The sequence below is a fragment of the Gymnodraco acuticeps genome, unplaced genomic scaffold (genome assembly GCF_902827175.1).
Source record: "Gymnodraco acuticeps unplaced genomic scaffold, fGymAcu1.1, whole genome shotgun sequence".
Classification (NCBI taxonomy): domain Eukaryota; kingdom Metazoa; phylum Chordata; class Actinopteri; order Perciformes; family Bathydraconidae; genus Gymnodraco; species Gymnodraco acuticeps.
In genome coordinates, this window is record NW_022990590.1 from 1,006,205 (window position 1) to 1,029,968 (window position 23,764).

Below are 23,764 nucleotides of genomic sequence, written 5' to 3' on the forward strand. Positions count from 1 at the left end.
GACAACTCTCAGGGTACCTCACTGAAGGCGGTTCAGCCCGTCCTCAAGCTGTGATTGGCTGCTGTCTGTCAGCTGACACCAACGTCAGAGCAGCGGCCGGGAGCTCCCTGTCGGGTGGTCGGTGACAGTATGGATACAAGTGAGACAGCAGGATACATCATGTTCATGTAACGGACCGTAGGTCTAGGTCTAGGACATGTTCCTTTTAATGCATCCATGGCTGCCATACAACTTGCTTGACTGCTCCCATTTCCTCTGTCACTTTCAGATCTTATCCCATAGTTTGCATTTATGATTTGTTCGCTCACTTGCTCTGAACCATCTACACAAGCTAGAAGGCTATTTTGCATAATAATTGCTTTAATTGTTCAGCAAAGATGGACTATATCTATATGGACACCATGCTTCTTAGCTTATGTTATTATATGCTAGTTATTTGAGTGTTTATTTTTATACCAGACAGAATATATTCAACTGATAGACTGCACAAAATAAGTTAGACAATGCATATCTATAGACCAAAAAAATACTGATTAAAAACATTTCATCACAGAATTTCATTCAAGTGCAAGGTAACATACCTTTATAGACGATAGCTTCTTTAACGTGAGATATATTTGGAAAAGAACACACGAAAGGAGTGCAATAATCTTATATTAAATTATTGCACTCCTTTTGTGTGTTCTTTTCCAAATATATCTCACGTTAAAGTAAAGCATGTTTAAAATAATCGACTCTTTGACTGTTGTATCTCATTTCTATGTTCTAGAATATTTGAAGAGCTTGGTAGAGCCACTGAGTCTTCTATGTATGCAGCAGCTGGATCCCTTTAGTGTTTTATTACCGCCATCTACTGGCATTTGACGGTCTTACTTTGGCTATTTTTACAACTAAATATTATGAATACATTCATGTTATCCCCCAAACTCCAATAACTGTTTATGAATTCATCGTTTTATATATGCCTCCTTTTCTGTAGGCGGCAGTGGTTCAGACTTTAGGGGATTGGACTTTGGACCGAAGGCTCGCCGGTTCACGTCCCAATCGGACCAAGAAATACGGAGTGTGGACTGGTACTGGAGAGGAGCCAGTTCACCTCCTGGGCCACTGCCGAAGTGCCCTTGAGCAAGGCACCTAACCCCCAACTGCTCACTGGCACCGGCTACCTCCGCTCTGACCTCTCAACTGCGTGTGCATATAACTGTGTATTTGTATGTGTATGTGCAGTGCATGCATGTTGTAAAAAGTGTGTACTGTGTACTGTATTACCTGTATGAAAACGCATGTGTATTTCCCCCTCCCATCTTCTTCTTTTAGTCCTTAGGACATTGTAATGTTAAAGGTCCCATGTCATGGCCATTTCTACTGATCATAATTCCATTGTTGAGGTCTACTAAAATAGATTTATATTGTGCAATTTTCCAAAATGACATTGGTTTCTCATGCAGCATCTCTGTATAGTATGTGTATTCACTCTCTGTCAAACGGCTCTGTTGGAGCTCCCGCCCCCCCCTCCCTGTGAGCCCAGTGGCCGTCTGTGAGACAGCGAGACACAGCGAAACCCAGCCCGAACACACACACACAGACCCGCAGCCTGGCTGGGAGTTTGTGTGTGTGCTCACACACCGGCTCACAGGGTGTTTCTCAATGTCGAGGATGCTTGCTTGGTATGCAGCCTCGAAATTTCCCGCTACGAAGTACGCTGGCCTTGGTAGAATTCCAAGTATGCTGGACATTGGAACAGTCCTTCGGCGGCACTCGATGACGTAGTATGCTTGAAATAGTGGCTCTGGAGCAGCCTTCCTCGACATTGAGAAACAGCCTCGCCGCGTTCCGCCGTCTCAGGGAAGAGAAATCGGCGGAGCTGCAGCTGTGAAAAGATTGAGGGTGTTTCTCAATGTCGAGTACGCTTGCTTGGTAGCACATGTCTTCCGAGTCACTTGCTTCAGAAGCGAGGCAAGAATACTTCCTGGCATTCGGTAAACGAAGAGTGGAACAGGCTAGCAAGCGTGCAGGTGTGCGTCATATGAGAGGCCCCACCTTACATTTTCCGCCACAGATTTGGGGAAATTGGTCCGTGCGCAAAGCATTGTGGGGATTTTAAGACCGCGGAGTCTACACATGTGCAGCCTCGAAATTTCCCGCTACGGAGTACGCCGGGCTCGGTAGGATTCCAAGTATGCCGGAAATTGGAACAGTACTTCGGCGGCACTCGATGACGTAGTATGCTTGAAATAGTGGCTCTGGAGCAGCTTTACTCAAGATTGAGAAACACCCTTGTATGTGTGTGAGGAAGTCCGTGGATTGGACTTAACTTAACGGCTCCAGGGATTGGTCTATTTGGACCAATGGGTCCATTTGGGTACGGGAACGTCACTGTACCCAGGAAGTAAACAATGGAAAAAGAGAAATCTCCAACGAGGCGTTCTGGGGCAGCATAGACAGGTATTTTCTGTGTTAGAGTTTTACTCCCTACAGGGTGTACTTTGAGGGTTTGTGACTTTGCAGACCGTTTACATGCAGAAAAACCTTCATAACACACAAGGGGACGGGTAGTAACCGGAAAAGCATGACATGGGACCTTTAAATAGAGAAAACCACAGTTATAAATAGTGACATTAATTAAGAGACAGGTGACTAGAGCAGAGCCCTCATTAAGGTAATTAGGAACACCTGTGCTTTTTCCTGCTATGACAGCCTAAGTGACTGTCTTCTAAAGATTGCATTTCTAGGAGGATTCAGTTAATATTGTTGGCACGATACATTTCACAAATCTTACACTGAAAGGTTGCATGTAACTATTGCTAGTCTATGTGTTGTGAATCATATACACAACGCTAATTTCATTTAAATGGGATTTAACTAAATGTCCTGTCATTAGCTGTATATTTGTGAATTATTGTCTTTAGAATTGCCCCCGTGTTATAAACTTTGCAGAGGGTCAGTAAGGATGACAAAACATGGTAGTCAAGATATCGAACCTTTATTTATGAGTCCAACCCCTTTGAAATAACTAACATTTTTGGTATATTTACAATCAAAGTAAGAACACAAAAAGTAAATTGGAATGTCAATAAATAAAAAAGAAAATGCATTGAAAACTCAAGTTACTAAACGTGACAACTTAAATATAAAGTCCTATGAGGAATGGATCTGAATCTGGTCATATCAAGGGGAGAACTGTGTGAAAAAGGTGTTGAGGGGAGAGGCTCATTTACAACATTAAACTTTACATGTTACATAACACTACTTCTGAGAGCCAAGAGGCCACAGAAACAGGCCTAGTCCACCTCCTCCATCCTGGATGTGTCATCATCGTCCCCTTCAAGACGGGGCATGTCCTCAGTGAGCGCAGAGGTGACTTCATCTGGTGTCATATCATCTTCATCAATACCTAAAACAAGAAAAAGAAAAACATGATTAGTCAAAGAAGCCAGGTAGTTGTTTATATAATGTCCGTAAACACAGATACTCACCGAGACCGAGCTTGATCATTCTGTAGATGCGATTGGAGTGGGTCTGGGGATCCTCCAAGGTGAATCCAGAAGAGAGCAGTGCAGTTTCAAAGAGCAGGATGACCAGATCCTTCACAGACTTGTCATTCTTATCAACCTCTGCCTTCTGCCTCAAGGTTTCCACGATGGGGTGGTCAGGGTTGATCTCTAGGTGTTTTTTAGCAGCCATGTAGCCCATGGTAGAGTTGTCCCTGAGAGCCTGGGCCTTCATGATCCTCTCCATGTTAGCTGTCCAGCCGTAGGTGCTTGTGACGATGCAGCATGGGGAAGACACCAGGCGGTTGGACACCGTGACCTGCGGATGTCAACAAAAATGTACACCAGTTAGTTTCTGCCCTAAGGCGAGACACGGCAGGCAAAAACATCGTTTTTCATTCACTGGTCAATTTTGAGATTTTGTGCTATTTTGATTCCATAACATGTTTTCTTTCAGGCTTTTGGAAGGAAAACGTACAAAATACACATTTAAGTGTTTATTTTACTATAGTTTGTCTATTTGCGTCTGTAGATTTCTCCTAAATTCACCAAAAGTTAGCATTCTAACGTAACATAGAGTACCGCGACCGTTGTTTGCACCATGTCATCAGAGATATCGCTGGAAAGCTCCGTCTCTCCTGCACAATCTCATCGGATCCAAATATGGTCATTTCCTTTGTATCAGCAACCAATCGTGAAAGCACAAAGGGGTCTTAAACCAAGAAACGAAATCTCATCGGCTGGTGTCAATTTCTGACAACGTGATTCGTTCAGATGCATCACGTGGTGTGCTAAAACACTTCCTGGTTAGCTTTCCTCTAGAAATTTAAATCTCAAAATGGCAAAAGAACGGCGAAAAAAACATTTACAGAGAAGACGACAACAATTGTCACTTGCACGAAGCAAGGTTATACAAAACACAAATGACCCCGAACATGAAATACCTTCACGGAGTGCGTCGATGCGCAAGCTGTCATCCAAAGAACAGAGGGTTTAGCTAGCTCCTCACTGCAATCTTTAAAGGTCCTTTTCTCAAAATGAGTTTTTTCTCCTACTCTGAGTTCGAAATTTCCACTTCAGTTGCACGTAGAGACACCAACCTTCCAGTTATATTCCTATCAATATTATGAAGGCTTTTACAGAAGGGTTTGTTCATATATTTTTCATAGCCTGAATTATATAACATTTTATACCTAAAAAAAAAAAAAAAAAGGCGAAAATGGATATTTTAGGGCTGTTGACAGTATTTTCTGATTTATGGAATGATAAAAAGAGATATCCAATATCCCTTCTGTAAAAGCCTTAGATGCTAATATGACTACAAAATGAAACAAGAATTTTGAACCTGGCTTTATCCAAAGTTCAGATTTCAGTTCCTGAAATGTGTTAAAATATGTGCATATTTAATGAGATAATGACTAATTTGCATATTTAAACATGCTATTTCAGAAAACTTGTTATACAAAAAACAATTGCCTTATTGTAAGTAATTAACTGGAGAAATTTCTAGCTGATATCTTTAAGTTAAAAAAAATTACCCTATTCACCTGGGGTGTCTCGCCTTAATTGCACAACAGTGGTCAATCAACAACATATTATACAACCCCTAATGATTTGTTTTGAGGTAGTTTCGTTTATAAATCCTCTCACCTTCTCCACTTTCTTCTCCAAGATATCCTTCATTATCTTGCACAAACTCTCGTACTGAGCATTCTTCTCCTCCTGCTTCTTCTTCTCCTCGTCATCTTCTGGCAGCTCCAGGCCTTCCTTGGTCACTGAAACCAGGTTCTTGCCATCAAACTCCTTCAGCTGCTGGACGCAGTACTCATCGATGGGCTCGATCATGTAAATAACTTCGAGGCCGGCTTTGCGGAGGCGCTCCACAAAGGCAGAGTTGGCCACCTGGTCTTTGGTCTCACCTGAAAAACAAAACACATTTATATTTTAACACATTAACCAACTCAGTTCACCCGTTTCAAAACTATTTTGAATCTAAATGTACAGTATAAGGATGAGAAGTGTCCTCACCAGTAATGTAGTAGATGTGTTTCTGGTTTTCCTTCATACGTGTGACATAGTCCTTCAGGGACACCAGCTCATCTCCAGAAGCTGATGTGTAGTATCGCAGCAGCTCAGACAGCCTCTTTTTGTTCTGAGAATCCTCATGGATGCCAAGCTGAAATACAAATAAAACGTAATGTCAGTAACATGCATTTGAAAGCAACGTTGTATAAGTAGATCCATTTATTAATTAAATGTGTTACATTCTGGTTAAAAAAAATTACATAACTATTTCAGTATTAAAGAGTAGATACACTGATATTTGTCTCCAAGAACTAACCATTAATAAAGTGTAAGTAATGTCATTAAGGAACACCAAACAAGACTTAAAGCAGCTTTTCATTAGGGCAATATGGCCAAAGGATCAGACAGATGGCTAACACATTAAAAAGGTCTGAAGTGCAAACTGGAATATTTCTCTACAATTCAAGAGGTTTTTGTCAAGCTTTGCACTCTACAAACACACTATCCTGTTACAATTCAGATTACATTTTTGCAGGACTTGTGTGGACATTAACAAAGTATCAAACCAAGGCACAAGGGTTTAACACAAGGTGGCTGCCAACAGTTTAAATGTGACAAGATTAGGAACACTTAACGGCTTGGACGGTGCAAGGTGAGAACACTAACCTTGATGTTCTTGGAGAACTGATCGTAGTACTTTTTGTAGTTTTCCTTGTCCTCAGAGAGTTCAGTGAAGAGTTCCATGCACTTCTTCACCAGGTTTTTGCGGATCACTTTCAGGATCTTGCTCTGCTGCAGCATCTCTCTGGAAATGTTCAGGGGAAGATCCTCAGAGTCCACCACACCCCTGATGAAATCTGATAGGATGGATAAAGACAACCTGATCAGCCATACAGTCAAATGTCTATTTGTTATTTTAATTATATAAGCTGATTATGTGATTTATGAAGAGTATACGCTAGGCCTGTCACGATAATTAATTTTGTTGTACGATACATTTTCCGGGAAATTATTGCGATAAACGATAATATTGTCGGCACCGTTGTAAGACCATCTTAGACCACTGACATAATGATAATATATAATAATAATAATTCAAGAACATCCTTTCAAACAGAACTTTTTTATTGAACATTCAACATTCAACATTGCGAATGAAATGTGAAATAATATTCAAATACATAAATAAACAAATGAATTAAATTATTAAAAAATAATTAAATCACACACAACCAAAACAATAAATTAAATAGACTCAGGCTGGAAAACAGAGCTCTCTCTCATATATATATATATATATATATATATATATATATATATATATATATATATATATTAGGGCTGTCAAGTTAACGCGTTAACAACACACAAAAAAATGTACGCCACTAATTATTTTAACGCGATTAACGCATGTGTATTTTTTGTCCTCGGCCGCCCCGTAGTTTCAGAGAGCATCGACTTTAAAATACCATCTACAAGCTGATGCCGACAGCCCCGCTCCTTCCACGCTCACCGGCAGGCCCTGACTGGCCATCGGGAGGCTTCTCAAGACCAATACCGATAATTTAAAAAAATGTACGCCACTAATTATTTTACCGCGATTAACGCATGTGTATTTTTTTCCCTTGGCCGCCCCGTAGTTTCAGAGCGCATCGAGTTTAAAATACCATCTACAAGCTGATGCTGACAGCCCCGCTCCTGCCGCCCGCTTGTGGCAGACCACACTTCCACGCTCACCGGCAGGCACCGACTGGCCATCTGGAGGACCGGGAGGGTGTGTGTATGTGTGGCCCGAGCGAGCGAGAGACCTTACGTGCATTGTTGTTGTTAGCATCTGGTGCTAGCTAGCTGCGCTAACGGATATAAGGAGCTGTTTAAATGAAAACAGAGGAGCGACATTTCGCCGACAACTGTGCCGAGCACTTGACTTTATGCAGGAAGCCAGACAGTGGGACATTGTATGAAAAGTCAGCACGGATAGTGCGTGCAACATGATAGCCAGCCAGCCAGCCAGCCAGCCCATTCATGAGAATATTTGTCATTGTTCAAATGATAAACATTTACATAAAGCATATTTGTCCACTCATATGTTGATAAGAGTATTAAAAACTTGAAAAATATTCCTCTAAGGTACATTTAGAACAGATAAAAAATGTGCGATTAATTTGCGATTAACTATGGACAATCATGCGATTAATCGCAATTAAATATTTTAATCGACTGACAGCCCTACTATATGCTAAATAAATAATAAATATATTTATTTATTTATATAAATAAATAAATATGAGCTCACATTGTCTCACAAGCAAAAAAAAAACCTCAACAGGCCATATCCAAATTTGTATTTCAAAGATTTAGAGCAAGGAACACCAACATGTTTGCATTGTCGGGCAAATGCATCTTTGATTGCAAACTGTCGGGAAGGTGGAGGCTCTCCATCTCCAGCTGCCGTGTTTGCTCCCAGCTGGAAAAACGGAATGGGGTGGTTGTGTTTCAGGCGCAGTTTAAGGTTGGTCGTATTGCTAGCTTTTCTTGCTACCTTTTTAAAACAAATGCGAAACACTGCCCGGCTCATTCAAGTCCGTAGGTTCATCTCGTTGATTTGGCTTAAATCCAAAATATTCCCACACCGGAGATGGAGTTAGGTTTTGCAACAAATTACATTTAACTTCAGATTCCCCTCGAGTAAGTCACACGTTGTCTCCAGCTTGTCTCTATATTATTCATTTGGCTGCTACACTGCTACACGCGGTGTGTCCTGACTAGTGTTAATTTCGTTGACTAAAACGATGACGAAATATGTTCGTCAACGACCTTTTTTTCCATGACGAAAACGAGACGGCAGTAAACAATAACTGCAACGAAATCATCATGTAATATCGTTGACGAAAAGTGACAAGACGAAAATGTAGTTTACTAAATAAAAACTATGCCAAAATCTCTCTTTACTTTCGTTGACGAAAAATGAGGAGACGAAATATTATCAAAGATAACGTTACATCTCTGATAGTCAGTTTTTCTCCCAGCAGTTCCATTTCCGGTGCTGCGGCAGGGCAGCAGCTGTGATTCTGTGCTGCGCGCGGCGGAAGATTTGAATTACACCGGGCAGCGGCACACTGTGAACTGTCAGGAAGACTCAGGTCTAACTAACCTTATTTAACAGAAAATGAAATGGCAACAGGGCTTGGGAGCAGTGGTCGCACTCGCATTAACCGAATATCCCCCCGTCAGCGCGAGTGAGTGATAAATTGTGCACTCGACGGGTAATAATGGATTATGACGGAAATGTTACGATCCGGTCCGTCAAAATTACTGACAACGAAAAAGTCTAACGCCACCACTGCTTGGGAGAAATAAACGATGTGATATTTGGGCCCATTTTCGCTACAATGAGGCGGAGAAAAAAAGCGAATGCATTGTTTCATCAGAAGTAGGGATGCACGATAATTATCGGCCCGATATTAGGACGTCATCCCGATAAACCCGATTCCAGTATTAATAGCCCCGATAATATACAATATATAAAAAAGAAAAAATACTGCGGTGTGGGTGGATTGGGATGAGGGGCGCTTGTTTTTCACTCGGCTCCTCCCATTTTGCCAGTACTGTGGTATTAGTGGTTTAGGAAGAGGGGAGTTCTTCACAAATCCAGCGCTCCCTAACTCATGCCTGGCTGTGACGTTAATGGTGTGCGGCCGTGAAGCTAGGACAGTAAACAAACATGTCGTCGGTGGTATGGGCGTTGGAGCTATGTGCAACTCAAGGCATATGCTCGAACCGGAGCTGCCTGGACGCTGCAATCATGTTGCGCACTATCCGTGCTGAGTGTGCTGACTTTTCGTACAATGTCCCACTGTCTGGCTTCCTGCATAAAGTCAAGTGCTCGGCGCAGTTGTGGCGAAATGTCGCTCCTCTGTTTTCATTTAAACAGCTCCTTATATCCGTTAGCGCAGCTAGCTAGCACCAGATGCTAACAACAACAATGCACGTAAGGTCTCTCGCTCGGGCCACACATACACACACCCTCCCGGTCCTCCAGATGGCCAGTCGGTGCCTGCCGGTGAGCGTGGAAGTGTGGTCTGCCACAAGCGGGCGGCAGGAGCGGGGCTGTCAGCATCAGCTTGTAGATGGTATTTTAAACTCGATGCGCTCTGAAACTACGGGGCGGCCAAGGAAAAAAAATACACATGCGTTAATCGCGGTAAAATAATTAGTGGCGTACATTTTTTTTAATTATCGGTATCGGTCTTGAGAAGCAGGAAGTTATCGGTATCGGTTTCAAAAAACCAATATCGTGCATCCCTAATCAGAAGGGAAGCAATGTGGCCATAACACAGCTGGTAAAAACACCACAAACCTGACCAGATACTCTCTGTAAAGCTTCTTAATCATTCAACCTGTGTTTTTCATCAAATAAGGACAAGATATAATCTTATTTATTTATATATACTAAAATGACAAATTATTGATTTTGGCTAGACTAGTTTGACTGAAATGTTCTATATAATCTGATGACTAAAAAAGACTCAACAGTGTTCATTGACAAAAAGTAGAATAAAATAATTAGTTTTCTTTGACTAAAATGATCAGACTTTTAGTCGACTAAAACTTGACTAAATAAAAACAGGATGAAGGTGACTAAATATGACTAAAACTAAAAAGAAAATTTAACACAGGACTAAGACTAAAACTAAATAAAAAAAATAGCTGACGAAATTAACACTAGTCCTGACCTGGATGTGTGTGAGCCCCGCCCCTCACAGCGCGCCTGGCCGGCAGCCACAGCGCACCTGGCTAAAATGCTGGTCACATCCTTATGTAAACAAACACGCATGTAAACGGCAATTTATCGAGGTCAGGAAAGTTATCGAGTTCATTTTTATTTATTGTACGATAAGTCAATTAATTGCTTATTGCGACAGGCCTAGTATACGCTAGTATTTTGTGGCTTGAGTTAATACTCACTGAGGTACTCAGGGATGAGCTCCTCGCAGTTGTCCATGATGAAGACCCTGCGCACGTACAGCTTGATGTTGTTCTTCTTCTTCTTGTTCTCAAAGAGGTCGAAGGGAGCGCGGCGAGGAACAAAGAGCAGAGCGCGGAATTCCAGCTGACCCTCTACGGAAAAGTGCTGTGAGAAAGACGATCCATTAGGTCAGTATTCAAGTTAAAATCTCACTACTTTTATTACATATGGATAAAGAATCATTTAGGGGCCCTACTTTGACAGCAAGGTGGTCTTCCCAGTCGTTGGTGAGACTCTTGTAGAACTCTCCATACTCCTCATTAGTGATGTCGTCAGGGTTACGCGTCCACAGGGGTTTGGTCTTGTTCAGCTCCTCCTGGTCAATGTACTTCTCCTTGATCTTCTTCTTCTTCTTCTTCTTGTCTGAACACTTGTCGTGGTCGTGCTCCTCATCAGACCCGACGTCCTCAATCTCGGGTTTGTCCTCGTCCTTGTCCTCTTCTTCATCCTTGTCTTTTTCCTTTTCCTCTTCTGCCTCGTCGTCACTCACCTCCTTGTCACGCTCTTTCTCCACCTAAATTCATATAGAACTCAGTCAATGGCTATCAGGCTAATTAATGTGATTTATTTCCTTAAACAACTTAAATGAGGACTTACAAAGAGTGTGATCGGATAGCCAATGAACTGCGAGTGTTTTTTCACAATCTCCTTGACTCTTTTCTCATCTACGTATTCGATCTGGTCTTCTTTCAAGTGTAGGATCACCCTAGTGCCACGCCCAATGGGCTCAGCTACATAGAAAAAAAGACGGGTCAATGCACGTTACATGTAACCTCCTGTAGGTACCCCTTTATCGCTAGAGATCAATTGTTATTAGCAATAAAGTAAGGGCCTTATAATACTTACAGTTGTCCACTTTGATTGTGAATGAGCCTCCAGCAGAGGATTCCCAAATGTATTGCTCGTCATCGTTGTGCTTGGTAATGACGGTCACCCTCTCAGCCACTAGGTATGATGAGTAGAAACCCACACCAAACTGACCGATCATGGAGATGTCGGCTCCAGCTTGCAGAGCCTCCATGAAAGCCTTGGTACCAGACTTGGCGATTGTGCCCAGGTTGTTGATCAGGTCAGCCTTGGTCATGCCGATACCAGTGTCAATCAAGGTAAGTGTACGTCCCTCTTTGTTGGGAATGACTTCGATTTTTAGGTCCTTGCCACTATCAAGTTTAGTGGGGTCAGTGAGACTCTCATAGCGGATTTTGTCCAGGGCCTGGGGGAAAGACAAAAAGCTATAAGTGTGGATAGAAATTTAAATAACTTTCTATTATTCAGAGATTTGTGAAATAAACTCAAACTTTTTAGACACAACATGAGATTAAAAGGAAACACCTTCAGCCTAATGCTATGACAAACTTACATCTGAGGAGTTGGAGATAAGCTCCCTAAGGAAGATCTCTTTGTTGGAGTAGAAAGTGTTGATGATCAAGGACATCAACTGAGCAATCTCAGCCTGGAATGCAAACGTCTCAACCTCCTCCTCCATTGGTTGGTCGTGTGATTCAGACATCTAAGCAGCAGAGGGAACAAATGACTATTTTTAGAACATGCATATATCATGGATTACAAATGAACACACAAAATAAATGCTCTGTATGATCCGCTGGCACCGTTTGTGTCCATAAAGCAAGGCCAACATAATTATTTAAATTAGAAAAATTAATGCATTGCCCATTGAGGAGATGTTTGACACTTATTTATGACTCTTTCTTATACTTTCTTTTACATTTTTACAGGCAGGTTAGCCCTGTGTGTGCTCGCAAAATTTTCATTGGTCTGTAGATTGTCTGCAGCTCTGTGAGTCACTACACTGTCACACTAATCGGCAAATAATTTAAGTTACACCATACAATTAAAACAAAATCAACGCCACAAAGAAGATCAGCTTTTCTTATATGGTTGTTAAGTTAATGAGTATCCATTAACATTGTCAACCACAAGTCATAGGTAAACCACAAGTCATAGGCAGTAACAGGGACTGGGACTAAAATTCAGCCCTGGAAACTGACCCAGTCCGGCCACATGAAATGTCAAATGTTAGAAATCCGCTGTTTATTATTTAACGTTTTACGTCCGATTTGCTCCTTTTTTCATCTCAGTACACAGCTCCAGTTTGGGCATTGGCCTGGTATCAGATTTCATTTTTAGTTGCTGCTGTAGCGGAAGTTTAGTAAAATTATTTTTGATGAAATACTCCACCCTCCATAATTGCACTTGCTTCAGTTGCTTGCTACTTTTTAAGGGCAGTGATGACAGTTACAGTACGAACTGAAGTTGATGCGATTTGGTTGGATTGTGAGGCATGACGTGAGCCTCATCTGATTGGTCAATCCCTCCATTTTTTCTCACCAAGGGAAGCCAATTTCGGCTGGCCTCCTCTCACAACAGAGTGCAATCTACTGTTTCACCATAACATCTAGAGGGGCGCTGTTTCACTCTTTGTAAAATACTCAAAGAGAATGGGGGAGAGACGGGCCGGCAGCATAATTACCGAAACTAAACGAAGTGTTTTTATGTATTTATTAATATTATAACTACAATACAAAAAAAAACAGGGGAAGCCTGGCATCCCTTGGCCTCCAGGAGAAAACGCTACTGAGTTCAAGGGATAATTCTCACCCACCTCTTGCTCTTGCCCTGCACTTGTATACGTGCCAGTTGAGCTGGTTCTTCCAGCAGCTCAACTCTGTCCCTCATCATGAACGCAGGAGGCTGGCTGTATATCTGAACTCGCGCCCTCATCATTCTCATCATCATCTTGCACTTGTTCTAAGCTGCTGCTGCTGATAGTGCTTGTAGCAGCGCTGCTGCCAAAAAGGTCTGTCAATTTGCCACATTTATATGCTTCACCTGCGAGTGACTTCATCTTTTTTTCTCTTGCCTTCTCGGCCCCACCTTTTTCTTTTCGTTTTCTTTGATTTTTAACCATGTTTTTTCATTCTCCCTGTCTGCCGTGGCGTCTAATCCCTTCTTTTCATGTGGCCGGTCTTTTTTCTTCTTCGTGTGTGATTATTTGACATAAAAACCACACAACTGCATTAGCGGCCGCTGTCGCCCTCTGTCGGCTGTCAGCGCAATTTAAATGACGTTAAACCTTCTTTTTTTTTAAAGTGCCGGCCGTCAACGCCGCTTGACGACCGGCCGTTCTGTGGTTCTCCAGATTCTACAGATGGCCAGTCCGCCCCTGGGCAGTAACAAAATCCAGACCAAATAATAAGTTCAGTTAACATCAGTAATGAGAAGTAACATGAGAAACGCAACAGTAATGCATCACTTGTGCAGGGGGGTGGGGACAGGTGGTGTGACAGACTGTCCAGCTATGCTCAGCTCCACCTGCCTATAATCCATCTTTGGCAAGTGACACTAATTCCACCCGCTTCCGTCTATACACAAGTTGCATAATATGCATTTCATTTCCTGCAAATACAATAAAAAAGAAATATTGAGCGTGTAGAAAGTGAATTGTACTCAGCAGATTTTATTAATCCAAACTGTAATTTACATGCCCCCCCCCCACCCCTAGTATACATGACTATTATATTGTTACTCTCATATCATTTTAATTGTGTCATTTATTACTTTCTTTTAATCCCTCAAATGCACACACAGACACACTGTTTGTTTTATTTTTTTGTCTCCATGTATATTTTGTAATTTGTTATTTGTCTTTACTTGTAAATGCTTCTTATTGTCTTCCGAGTATATGTGACACTGTACTTGTATGCACTTGTCTTGTAACTCCTATATCACTAAATAAAAAATAAAATAATCCAAACTGTCAAGATATTTAATTAATTTGTTTCCACTGCTGCATAAAACAAAATAACGTTTTAACTTTTCAACCACACATGTTAATAGATAGTAACAGTGCAATTAAGCTTTCATGTTTAAATAGATACAATGAGTTGTTGGTTTATCGGAGGAGCACGTGGCTCTGGATTACTTTTAAGCAGCAGTTAAAATGGCTCCCCCTTCCGGTTCCCCAGGTGAGTTGCAAGTTTCTAGAAGGTACCAAAAGGCGAGCAGAACTCTAGCAGTTTCCATAAGAATCGAAAGCTCCTCCTCATGGCCATCTGATGAGGATCTGTAAATGGTCGCCTTTCATTCACTTTGTTTGAACTGAGGAATGAAAGACTCTCTGCTCAGGAAATGTGGTCTTGGTTGTCAATTGTGTGCCACTTAACATAATTCCTGCCTGAAGTGCACCTCTTTTGCATCATGTGGCTGCTGTCCCCCAGAGAGGTGCACAGGTAATGTCAGGCAGGAAGGATAGTTACCAAATTATATTGGAAAAAGTTTGGACGTGTGCAAAAAAAACGCTGACATGTAGGAGCAATTAATAACCGTTACAAATCTTGATTTGTAAACGTACATTGAAATAACCAGCCTCTGGTTGCAACAGTATTGTTATGAGCCGTTAATAAAACTATGCACATTAACTAGATTTAGTTGCATCACCATTGAAATCCAGGCATGTCAGAATATTATTAGTCATTTATAAAATACCAGTATTGATGGACAACGGTTAAGCTTTACCTATATCATAACTAAGCTGATATTGGCTTACATTAACCATGAAAGTGTTATATTACATTTAGGCATCTCGTTATTATTTTTATAATAGTAAAGAAATATTTCAATAATTTACCTTGGTCCTGTATCGAAGACTCCCGTGTGGACTTAAGTTAAGATGTGGACTGCTGACAGGTTCCCCTTGCAGCTTTTATATCCCCTTCGAGAAATCCTCCCGACCTGAGCGTCCAGAACCATCTGGAATCTTCCTCTCTCTACAGCTCTGTGATGGCAGCTGATAGGCTATGTGTGCTGTCAATCATGATGTGTGTACTCGCCTCTGTCCATTTATGGCTTGAGGAGGCTGGACTAAAGGAGGGGATCTGACGAAGGCGTGCGGGGGCAGAATAACTAGAATGAACCATGCAGTGGCAGTGTTTAGGGGAGAAGGGGGTCAATTGAGCCAGTATGGCTCAATTGACCCCCTTCTCCCTTAAACACTGCATGCCACTGCCACTACTGCATGCCACTGCCACTACTGTAAATTGAACCACCCCCTGTAACCAGGCAACGCCTTATAGTTGTATTCACGTGACCAGAAATTATGCAAGCTCCACCCATTTCTCATTGCCTGTGAAAGAGATATGCTCATTGTGGTCTGGTAAGTAAACATTTTTACAAAAAAAGTGTTTTGCTTGTCAAAGTACATTTTCTAGATGTCAGCTATATCGGCTGTCATGTAAAAAAAACAATCCAGGTTTAAACACATTGTATATGTTGATGTGTTGGCAGCGTATTAAACCATGTGAATCATTAGCTAAAGATGACACTGAATTTTAATGCTAGGCTATTTTTTCTAAAATGGTGGCTATGGGGTAAAGTGAACCACGGGCCTTGGGGTAAGTTGAGCCAGTTTTTCCAATAGAGAAATGAATGAAAGTAGGCCAAGTTGATAAGAGCTCATTGTAGCTACATTTAAAGTTGAATTTCCCCTTTGTTTGGTATGAAATTGTATCACCATTTGTATGATTACTTTTCAATTCAATCGAAATTTATATTAAAAATATTTGAAAAACTAAACTTGTATTTGGTTTGTTATTTATCGTTTATAGTTACCTTTAAGATTTGTTGTAGGTATGCCCAGGTTTGAAAAGTGGTTCAACTTACCCCTAACCCGGGGCAAGTTGAGCCACAAGACCACTTTTTTTTTTTAAGAAGTAATATTTTCACTGCCCTTGATCAAATATGAATTCTTGTCATTGCCATTGATAGGAGACATCCTGAATTATAGGTGTGTGTTTTCATTTTTACTATGTATAATTTCTCCTTGCTTAGAGGACAGCATAACTAAAAAATGGCTCAACTTACCCCACTCTCCCCTACTGAAATTTCCAGAACATTTAATAAATTACAAGATACAATTGATAAGTTAATTCTCTTACCTTATGACCATTTTAGAAGCAAACAATATGATGAAAAACAGCATGCATCGTTCAGTAATCAAGATGGCAGCTCTTATGTTTTAATAATTTTTATTACAAATTTGAAGGCATTTCATAAAAAAAAATTGTTACAAAAAGAGACACAAGTCAAATGTACAGTGACTTTATATAACTCTTAATGGTAGTCAGTAGTTTTATAGAAGCAGCTGATACAATGCAGACAAAGCCACACTGGCCTACATTCATTCCATTAATTAACTTGTAGTGATTAGTTAATACTGTTCAAGAAATTTGATTTGTGTTAGATTGACATGTCTATTTGAGGCGATATTACAAAAATAATAAGGAAACGGGAAAGATTATCTTAATCGTTTAGTCAACTTCCTCCATTCTTGATGTGTCATCATCTCCTTCCAAGACTGGCATATCTTCATCAGCAGGCTGAATGACGTCTTCAACTGCAGAATCATCATCATCAATGCCTGTGAATGAGAATGCATTTATTAGCAACCAAAGACACAATAATATGGAAAAGACACATTTCTGTTATGTCAGTTGTCAGAGAAATAAACCTACCAAGACCCAGCTTGATCATTCTGTAGATGCGGTTGGCATGCGTCTGTGGGTCCTCCAATGTGAATCCTGAAGACAGCAGGGAGGTCTCGTAAAGGAGGATGACCAGATCCTTCACGGCCTTATCGTTCTTGTCGGCCTCTGCCTTCTCCCTCAACGTTTCAACAATTGGATGCAAAGGGTTGATCTCCAGGTGCTTCTTAGCCGTCATGTAGCCCATGGTGGAGTTATCTCTCAGGGCCTGAGACTTCATGATCCTCTCCATGTTAGCTGTCCAGCCGTAGGTGCTTGTGACAATGCAGCAGGGGGAAGAGACCAGGCGGTTGGACACTGTGACCTGTTATAAATAAAATGTTGTATTATTGTCATGATCAAACAAAATGGACTATTATAGCAACATCAACATTTAAGAAATGTTTCAGTCATTTCCCCTGACCTTTTCAATCTTCTTGTCGAGAATGTCCTTCATGATCTTGCAAATGTTTTCAAATTTGGTTTTCAGCTCCTCCTGCTTCTTCACGTCGGCCTCATCTTCTGGCAGCTCCAGGCCTTCCTTGGTCACTGAAACCAGGTTCTTGCCATCATACTCCTTCAGCTGCTGGACGCAGTACTCATCGATGGGCTCGATCATATAAATAACCTCAAGGCCGGCTTTGCGAAGGCGCTCCACAAAGGCAGAGTTGGCCACCTGGTCTTTGGTCTCACCTGAAAAAAGTAAAATGAATTGATTAAATCAATATGGTAATCACTAAATGACTTATTTTTTAAATGTTAGGCAACAATATAGAAAAATAAGTGAGTTGAAAACCAACCAGTGATGTAGTAGATGTGTTTCTGGTTGTCCTTCATGTGTGACACATAGTCTTTAAGGGAAACCATCTCCTCTCCAGAGGCTGAGGTGAAGTAACGCAGCATGTCAGAAAGCTTCTTCCTGTTCGCGGAGTCTTCGTGGATGCCAAGCTACAACAGAAAGTGATAGGTTATTAAAATTCAACTGCAAATTTGAAAATGTCCTGTCACAAGGGTTAGAGTTAAATTCATAAATTCCTACCTTGATGTTCTTGGAGAACTGATCGTAGTACTTTTTGTAGTTTTCCTTGTCCTCAGAGAGTTCAGTGAAGAGTTCCATGCATTTCTTGACCAGGTTTTTACGGATGACCTTCAGGATCTTGCTCTGCTGCAGCATCTCTCTGGAAATGTTCAGGGGAAGATCCTCAGAGTCCACCACACCTTTGATGAAGTCTGAAAAGAAAAAATAATGCTTAGCCTTTCAAAGCCATACAAATGTAATGTAACAAAAGCACACATTTGACAAACAATCAAGACTTATGGGAGCTAGAGTGCATCATTTTGAAGCCATTACTATTTGAATGGCATGTAATATAGACTTATTTAACTCACTGAGGTACTCAGGGATGAGCTCATCACAGTTGTCCATGATGAAGACCCTGCGCACGTACAGCTTGATGTTGTTCTTCTTCTTCTTGTTCTCAAAGAGGTCAAATGAAGCTCTTCTGGGAATGAATAGCAAAGCCCGGAACTCGAGCTGACCCTCCACCGAGAAATGCTGCAAGAGACAACAAATAAGGTATTAGCTTTAAATCAATATAAGAGAGGATAAAATAGGTATTTTGTTGATACTTTTTTGCAAGTTAATCATCAGTAAACCCGGCTTACCTTGACAGCGAGATGATCCTCCCAGTCGTTGGTGAGACTCTTGTAGAACTCGCCATACTCTTCATTGGTGATGTCATCAGGGTTACGGGTCCAGATTGGCTTGGTCTTGTTCAGCTCCTCGACATCAATGTACTTCTCCTTGACCTTCTTCTTCCTCTTGTTCTTGCTCTCCTTTGTGTCCTCATCCTCATCGGAGCCTACATCCTCAATCTTAGGTTTGTCCTTGTCCTCAGCGGCATCTTTATCAACTTCCTCTTCTCCCGCTTCAAGGTCCACTTCCTTCTCTCTTGTCTTCTCCACCTTGAATATATGGAAAGAGTGGTGGTTTAGGAATTAGTTTGTGTGTGTAAATAGTAATACAGAGGTGGGGGACTCGAGTCACATGACTTGACTCGCATATTTTTGGACTTGAGACTTGGTTGACTAACATTGATTAAAGACTTGACTTTGACTTGGTATTCATGACTTGAGACAGATTACTCGAAAAGGACTAAATTAAATATTTGCATTTGTATTTTACGGAGCCCCTAAAGGGCAATGAAAAAAAAAAAGATACTGTATCTCGTTCGCACGAGAAAGTTAATCAGAGTTTCCGTTTTTCTCGTGCGAACGAGATACAGTATCTTTTTTTTTTTGGAGCGCCAAGTAGGAAGTGGAGCACACAGGAGACAGCCGTTTCATTGCAGACTGTTATGTTTATGTTGGGAAATGGCAGTCCATAACATTATTTTAGATATATTTCTAACTCGGACTCTCATTCGCCTCTGAGAAGTGCAGCACCAGCGCACAAAGAGCTGTGCCTTTTACGCAACGCCTTCACTTACTTGAATTAAAAACAGCTAAAGAGCGACCGCAGGCTGCTACTTTTTAAACCACACCCACCGAACTCCACGATTAATCCCCCTATTACTCGTTTTATGAAGGAGATGTCCAGTCGCTAAGGCACATGATATGCGTGTGTGTTTGTGCTCGGCTCTGCTGTGTGTGTCTTCGGTGTGTCCGACAATGGCATTTGTTTTCAAATTACCATGAACAGTAATTTACACACATCTGGCCAACTCCATATGTATATGTGGGTGTTCCCAAATGAAAAAAATTAGTTTCATCTTAATGTCGCACTGTCTGCACACAAACATATCATGTACCCTGGTACACTATTCCGTTGTATTGGCTTAGATGCAATATTTCTTTGTGCACAGACAGTTAGGAAAACAATGAGTCAAGGTCATATGAGAACACCTTAGACAAGAGAAATACTCTGACCCTGCTGAAGTGGAGCCAGGGCAGGAGGCTTAACATGTTGTCAAATATTTGTGTTGTACTCCTGTTATCATAGAGCCCTTTTAGAACTTATAGGGTTATCATTTCAGCGCCCCACTCTCCATTGCTGTTTATGTTGAAAATAAAACTTTTCATAACCACAATATTTTAACTGATTTAAATGCGGACACTGGGGTTATTCATCAGAATTTCGTATGACTTGCTTGACCTGAGCAATGACTTGCTTGACTCTCACCACAGTGACTTGGAACTTGCTTAAGACTTGTAGGTTAAGACTTGCTCATGACTTGCATGTGTAGGACTTACTCCCACCTCTGTGTAAATATCATAGGTCACAGTAAGTTTTAGGTCTGAATGTGTATTCTTGGTAAAGGAAGGTACAACTTACAAAAAGTGTAATAGGGTAGCCAATGAACTGGGAGTGCTTCTTCACAACTTCCTTGACGCGCTTATCCTCACAGTATTCTGTCATATCTTCTTTGAGGTAAAGGATAACTCTTGTGCCTCTGCCAATGGACTCTCCTAGAAGTAGCAATACAAATCAATGATGAGAACTGGATTATGAGTCAAATTATAACTATCATGCAAATTATTGAATATTTATTATCATATCAAAGAGGGAACTTACCAGAGTCCACTTTGACTGTGAATGAGCCTCCAGCTGCAGACTCCCAAATGTATTGCTCGTCATCGTTGTGCTTGGTAATGACTGTCACCCTCTCAGCCACAAGGTATGCGGAGTAGAAACCCACACCAAACTGACCGATCATGGAGATGTCGGCTCCAGCTTGCAGAGCCTCCATGAAAGCCTTGGTACCAGACTTGGCGATTGTGCCCAGGTTGTTGATCAGGTCAGCCTTGGTCATGCCGACACCAGTGTCAATCAAGGTAAGTGTGCGAGCAAGCACGTCGGGCCTCACTTCGATTTTCAGGTCTTTGCAGGACTCAAGTTTGGTGGGGTCTGTCAAGCTTTCATATCTGATTTTGTCCAGGGCCTAAAGGGATAACATTGTGAAATGGTGATGCTTGCTAACATGGGAGGGCTTCCACATTTAAATGATAAAAGGGCTGATTTTACTTACATCTGAGGAATTGGAGATGAGCTCTCTAAGGAAGATCTCTTTGTTTGAGTAGAAGGTGTTGATGATAAGAGACATCAGCTGAGCAATCTCAGCCTGGAAAGCAAAGGTCTCCACATCCTCCTCCACAACGTTTCCGGCGGCAGGCATCTAAAAAGAGCCACATATAACATTGAGTTATTCTGCATTCATAAATATGCTTCTTACGCTTAGACATGATAATTTGCTCTAAAATACAATTGTAATGTGTGTGTTGAAACCGTGCCTCCTGCTGTTTTATTGACCCCCCCCCCCCTTGTAAAAGACAGCCTCGTGGCATGAAGTGGTCAGCTATTGCAGATGAACACCTGTTCCATCTGTCAATCAAAGCTGCCATTTGCTTAATGGGTGGAGTTCTGGTGCCTTCCCCAACCCCCAAAGCTTTCCTGCTTTGTCATTCAACACCTTTATTTAAAATTTTAAATGAAGGTATATCACCTAGTAAAGAAAACGACATCTGTTCTACATTAATGTTCTACAACTGTGGAACATGAATGATTTATTGCGAATGAGAAATGAAATTGTCTGATGGTATAATTTCTTCAAACCTTCAACATGAAAATAGGCCTAACAAAAAGTTAGTTTGACTAAATTACATTCTAACAAATCGCACTTCTGTAATGTTTTTTGCACCAGCATGTGAAGCTGCTGTGCCTGCTGTTTGTGCCAGCCGGTCTCCATGATCTTCCGCCATTGCTCTCACACATACTGTAGGGTCACCCTGCTTGCCATGTGTTCCCTGCATGTTACAATCTCACTTAGAGAGTAATGGTAAATGTGCTACTATGCCACACAAAAAATACCTGATATACTGATAAGTGTACTTTTGGTTACATTTGCACAATTTTATCATACAATTGTTTAATTTTCATGTATTCTAAAATGAAGCAAGTATTCTTGCTGTTCTTACTGTGTTCTCCTTTAATCAACTAGTAAAATATAACACCATATACATTTTAACTTTGCAATGCAAAAAACATAGCTGTACTTAATGTGATATGTTTAAGTCTTACCTTGAAAATAATGTATTCCTACAGTCGCTTCTTGATGAAACCTTGTAAAATGTGTTCTCCTCAAATGATTGAAGAGCTCCAAGTGTGCTTGCTGCTCCTCTCCTGGGCAGTTAACTCTCCCTTGATGTGTTCAAGTGAATCAATGCAGCACTCACAACAAGCTGGTGTCTTTTTATACTCAAGGGGTGGTTTCTAGAAGCTCCCATTCAGAAGCTTCCAGAAAATGTGTTCACTACTTTAAGGGGGGGTGTAAAGGAAAGGCCTGGAAGGGGGTTGTGAGAGCCCTAAAGTTTATGTGCCCTTATAGGGCAGCGGAGTCACAAGCAGTGCCTGTCAATCACATTCAGAGCTGCCCTGATAGCCTATCTAAAACTCTTAGGCCCCATACCCCCCTGCTATCGTCACAGCTGTCCAGGCCTTTTGCTATCAGCTGCTGTCTGTGCCTCACACACACTTTAGGGCCTCCTATGTTGAGCAGGCCCATTTATTTTGTAGGTGTGTGAGATTGGGGGTAATCTCAGAGTTGAGCTACACATTAAACAATTGTACTTAAGTTATTATTTGTATATGTGATGTATTAATATAATTAATATGAATAAACACTACTAAAGATCTTTGATAGAACAAGTATTGTCACGGTGGGGTAAGGAAGGCAGGACCCAAATGCAGGACAAAATAGGGGAGGCAAGTATTGGAGTATAACACAAGGCACGCTTTAATTTATAAAAAGCTGATGACTAAGAAAAACTAAACATTCACAAACCATACACACAAGGGTAATCACAAGACAAGACACAACTGGGGGAGGTGAAACACAGAGGCAGCATGTGAACACTAAAGACAATCAGGCACAGGAGGGAAACACAGGAAGTACAACCAGACAAGACACAAGGAGGAAAATGCATTTAAAAATAAAACTATCAACCAAACCCCATAATCATGACATTTATTAGATCTTTCAGCCCTATCTTATGGACTAAACAGAATCAGACATCTTAACATGAACACATTTCAGAGTGTATTGGCCACAGTTGCAACTTTGAATGTTTTGGGGATGATTAACAGGCCTTGTTATGACATCAAGAGGTAACATTAGGTGGAATTAGGGTAAAAACATTGTAGCAATGTAGTCTCTGTCCTGGAACTTCGACATGTGTGTCTTATGGCTAGTAACAGTACAATTTAGAAATGTTTTGTATATTGAAATTGGCAAATTTGCAAAGCTTAACTAGGCTACAATATAATGTAAAAAGGGGCACTGCTGCTACTAATACCCCTATAACATTTGCAATAAACAACGTTACAGTAAATTAAACCTTGTATAAGATAGAAGAGCTATTGTCTCGTGTGGGTGTTAATGACTTCAGCTGACCAGAGGATGGCAGTGTATTACACTTTCCACAGATCTGTTATATAATAGAAATATATCCTCACTTAGAGGCTGAATAACACTGAGAAACATGAAGAACTGTTGCAAATACTTTAAGATTATATTTTCTGAAGGAATGAGCCAGATTTCCCATTTTTTACTGTGTGTGACCACATTGATTTCTTTATTTTAATTACACTAAACCATTGCTTTTCTATATTTTAATCATACAAA

The 23,764-nt window shown here is 41.0% G+C and overlaps 1 protein-coding gene across 4 annotated transcripts; it reads right to left on the minus strand.

The window, feature by feature from the left end:
• Positions 1–2,966: 2,966 nt before the first annotated feature.
• hsp90aa1.2 (heat shock protein 90, alpha (cytosolic), class A member 1, tandem duplicate 2) lies at positions 2,967–22,463 on the minus strand. 4 transcript variants are annotated; one of them, XM_034228608.1, is made up of 12 exons: positions 22,162–22,463; positions 21,113–21,259; positions 20,888–21,025; positions 11,392–11,620; positions 11,143–11,276; positions 10,742–11,059; positions 10,485–10,650; positions 6,183–6,373; positions 5,520–5,667; positions 5,142–5,410; positions 3,477–3,810; positions 2,967–3,394 (listed from the first exon to the last, which is right to left on the minus strand). In XM_034228608.1, the coding sequence occupies exons 2-12, from the start codon at positions 21,257–21,259 to the stop codon at positions 3,282–3,284; spliced, it is 2,187 nt and encodes a 728-aa protein (XP_034084499.1). In that variant the 5' UTR covers positions 22,162–22,463; the 3' UTR covers positions 2,967–3,281. The 4 variants fall into 4 exon arrangements, with proteins under 4 accessions (XP_034084499.1, XP_034084496.1, XP_034084498.1 ...); XM_034228605.1 differs by lacking the exons at positions 20,888–21,025; positions 21,113–21,259; positions 22,162–22,463 and adding exons at positions 11,906–12,055; positions 15,194–15,360 and having other exon boundaries at positions 11,392–11,758; XM_034228607.1 differs by lacking the exons at positions 20,888–21,025; positions 21,113–21,259; positions 22,162–22,463 and adding exons at positions 11,906–12,055; positions 13,396–13,414 and having other exon boundaries at positions 11,392–11,758.
• Positions 22,464–23,764: the final 1,301 nt, after the last annotated feature.

What these genes read in the sequence shown, in the direction of transcription:
- hsp90aa1.2 (XM_034228605.1), bottom strand. Translation starts at nt 12,055, where the DNA reads ATGTCTGAATCACACGACCAACCAATGGAGGAGGAGGTTGAGACGTTT. An exon ending in ACACATCTACTACATTACTG is followed by an intron (nt 5,411 to 5,519) that starts GTGAGGACACTT and finishes TTTGTTTTTCAG; the next exon opens with GTGAGACCAAAGACCAGGTG. An exon ending in TGGAGAAGAAAGTGGAGAAG is followed by an intron (nt 3,811 to 5,141) that starts GTGAGAGGATTT and finishes TGACATCCGCAG; the next exon opens with GTCACGGTGTCCAACCGCCT.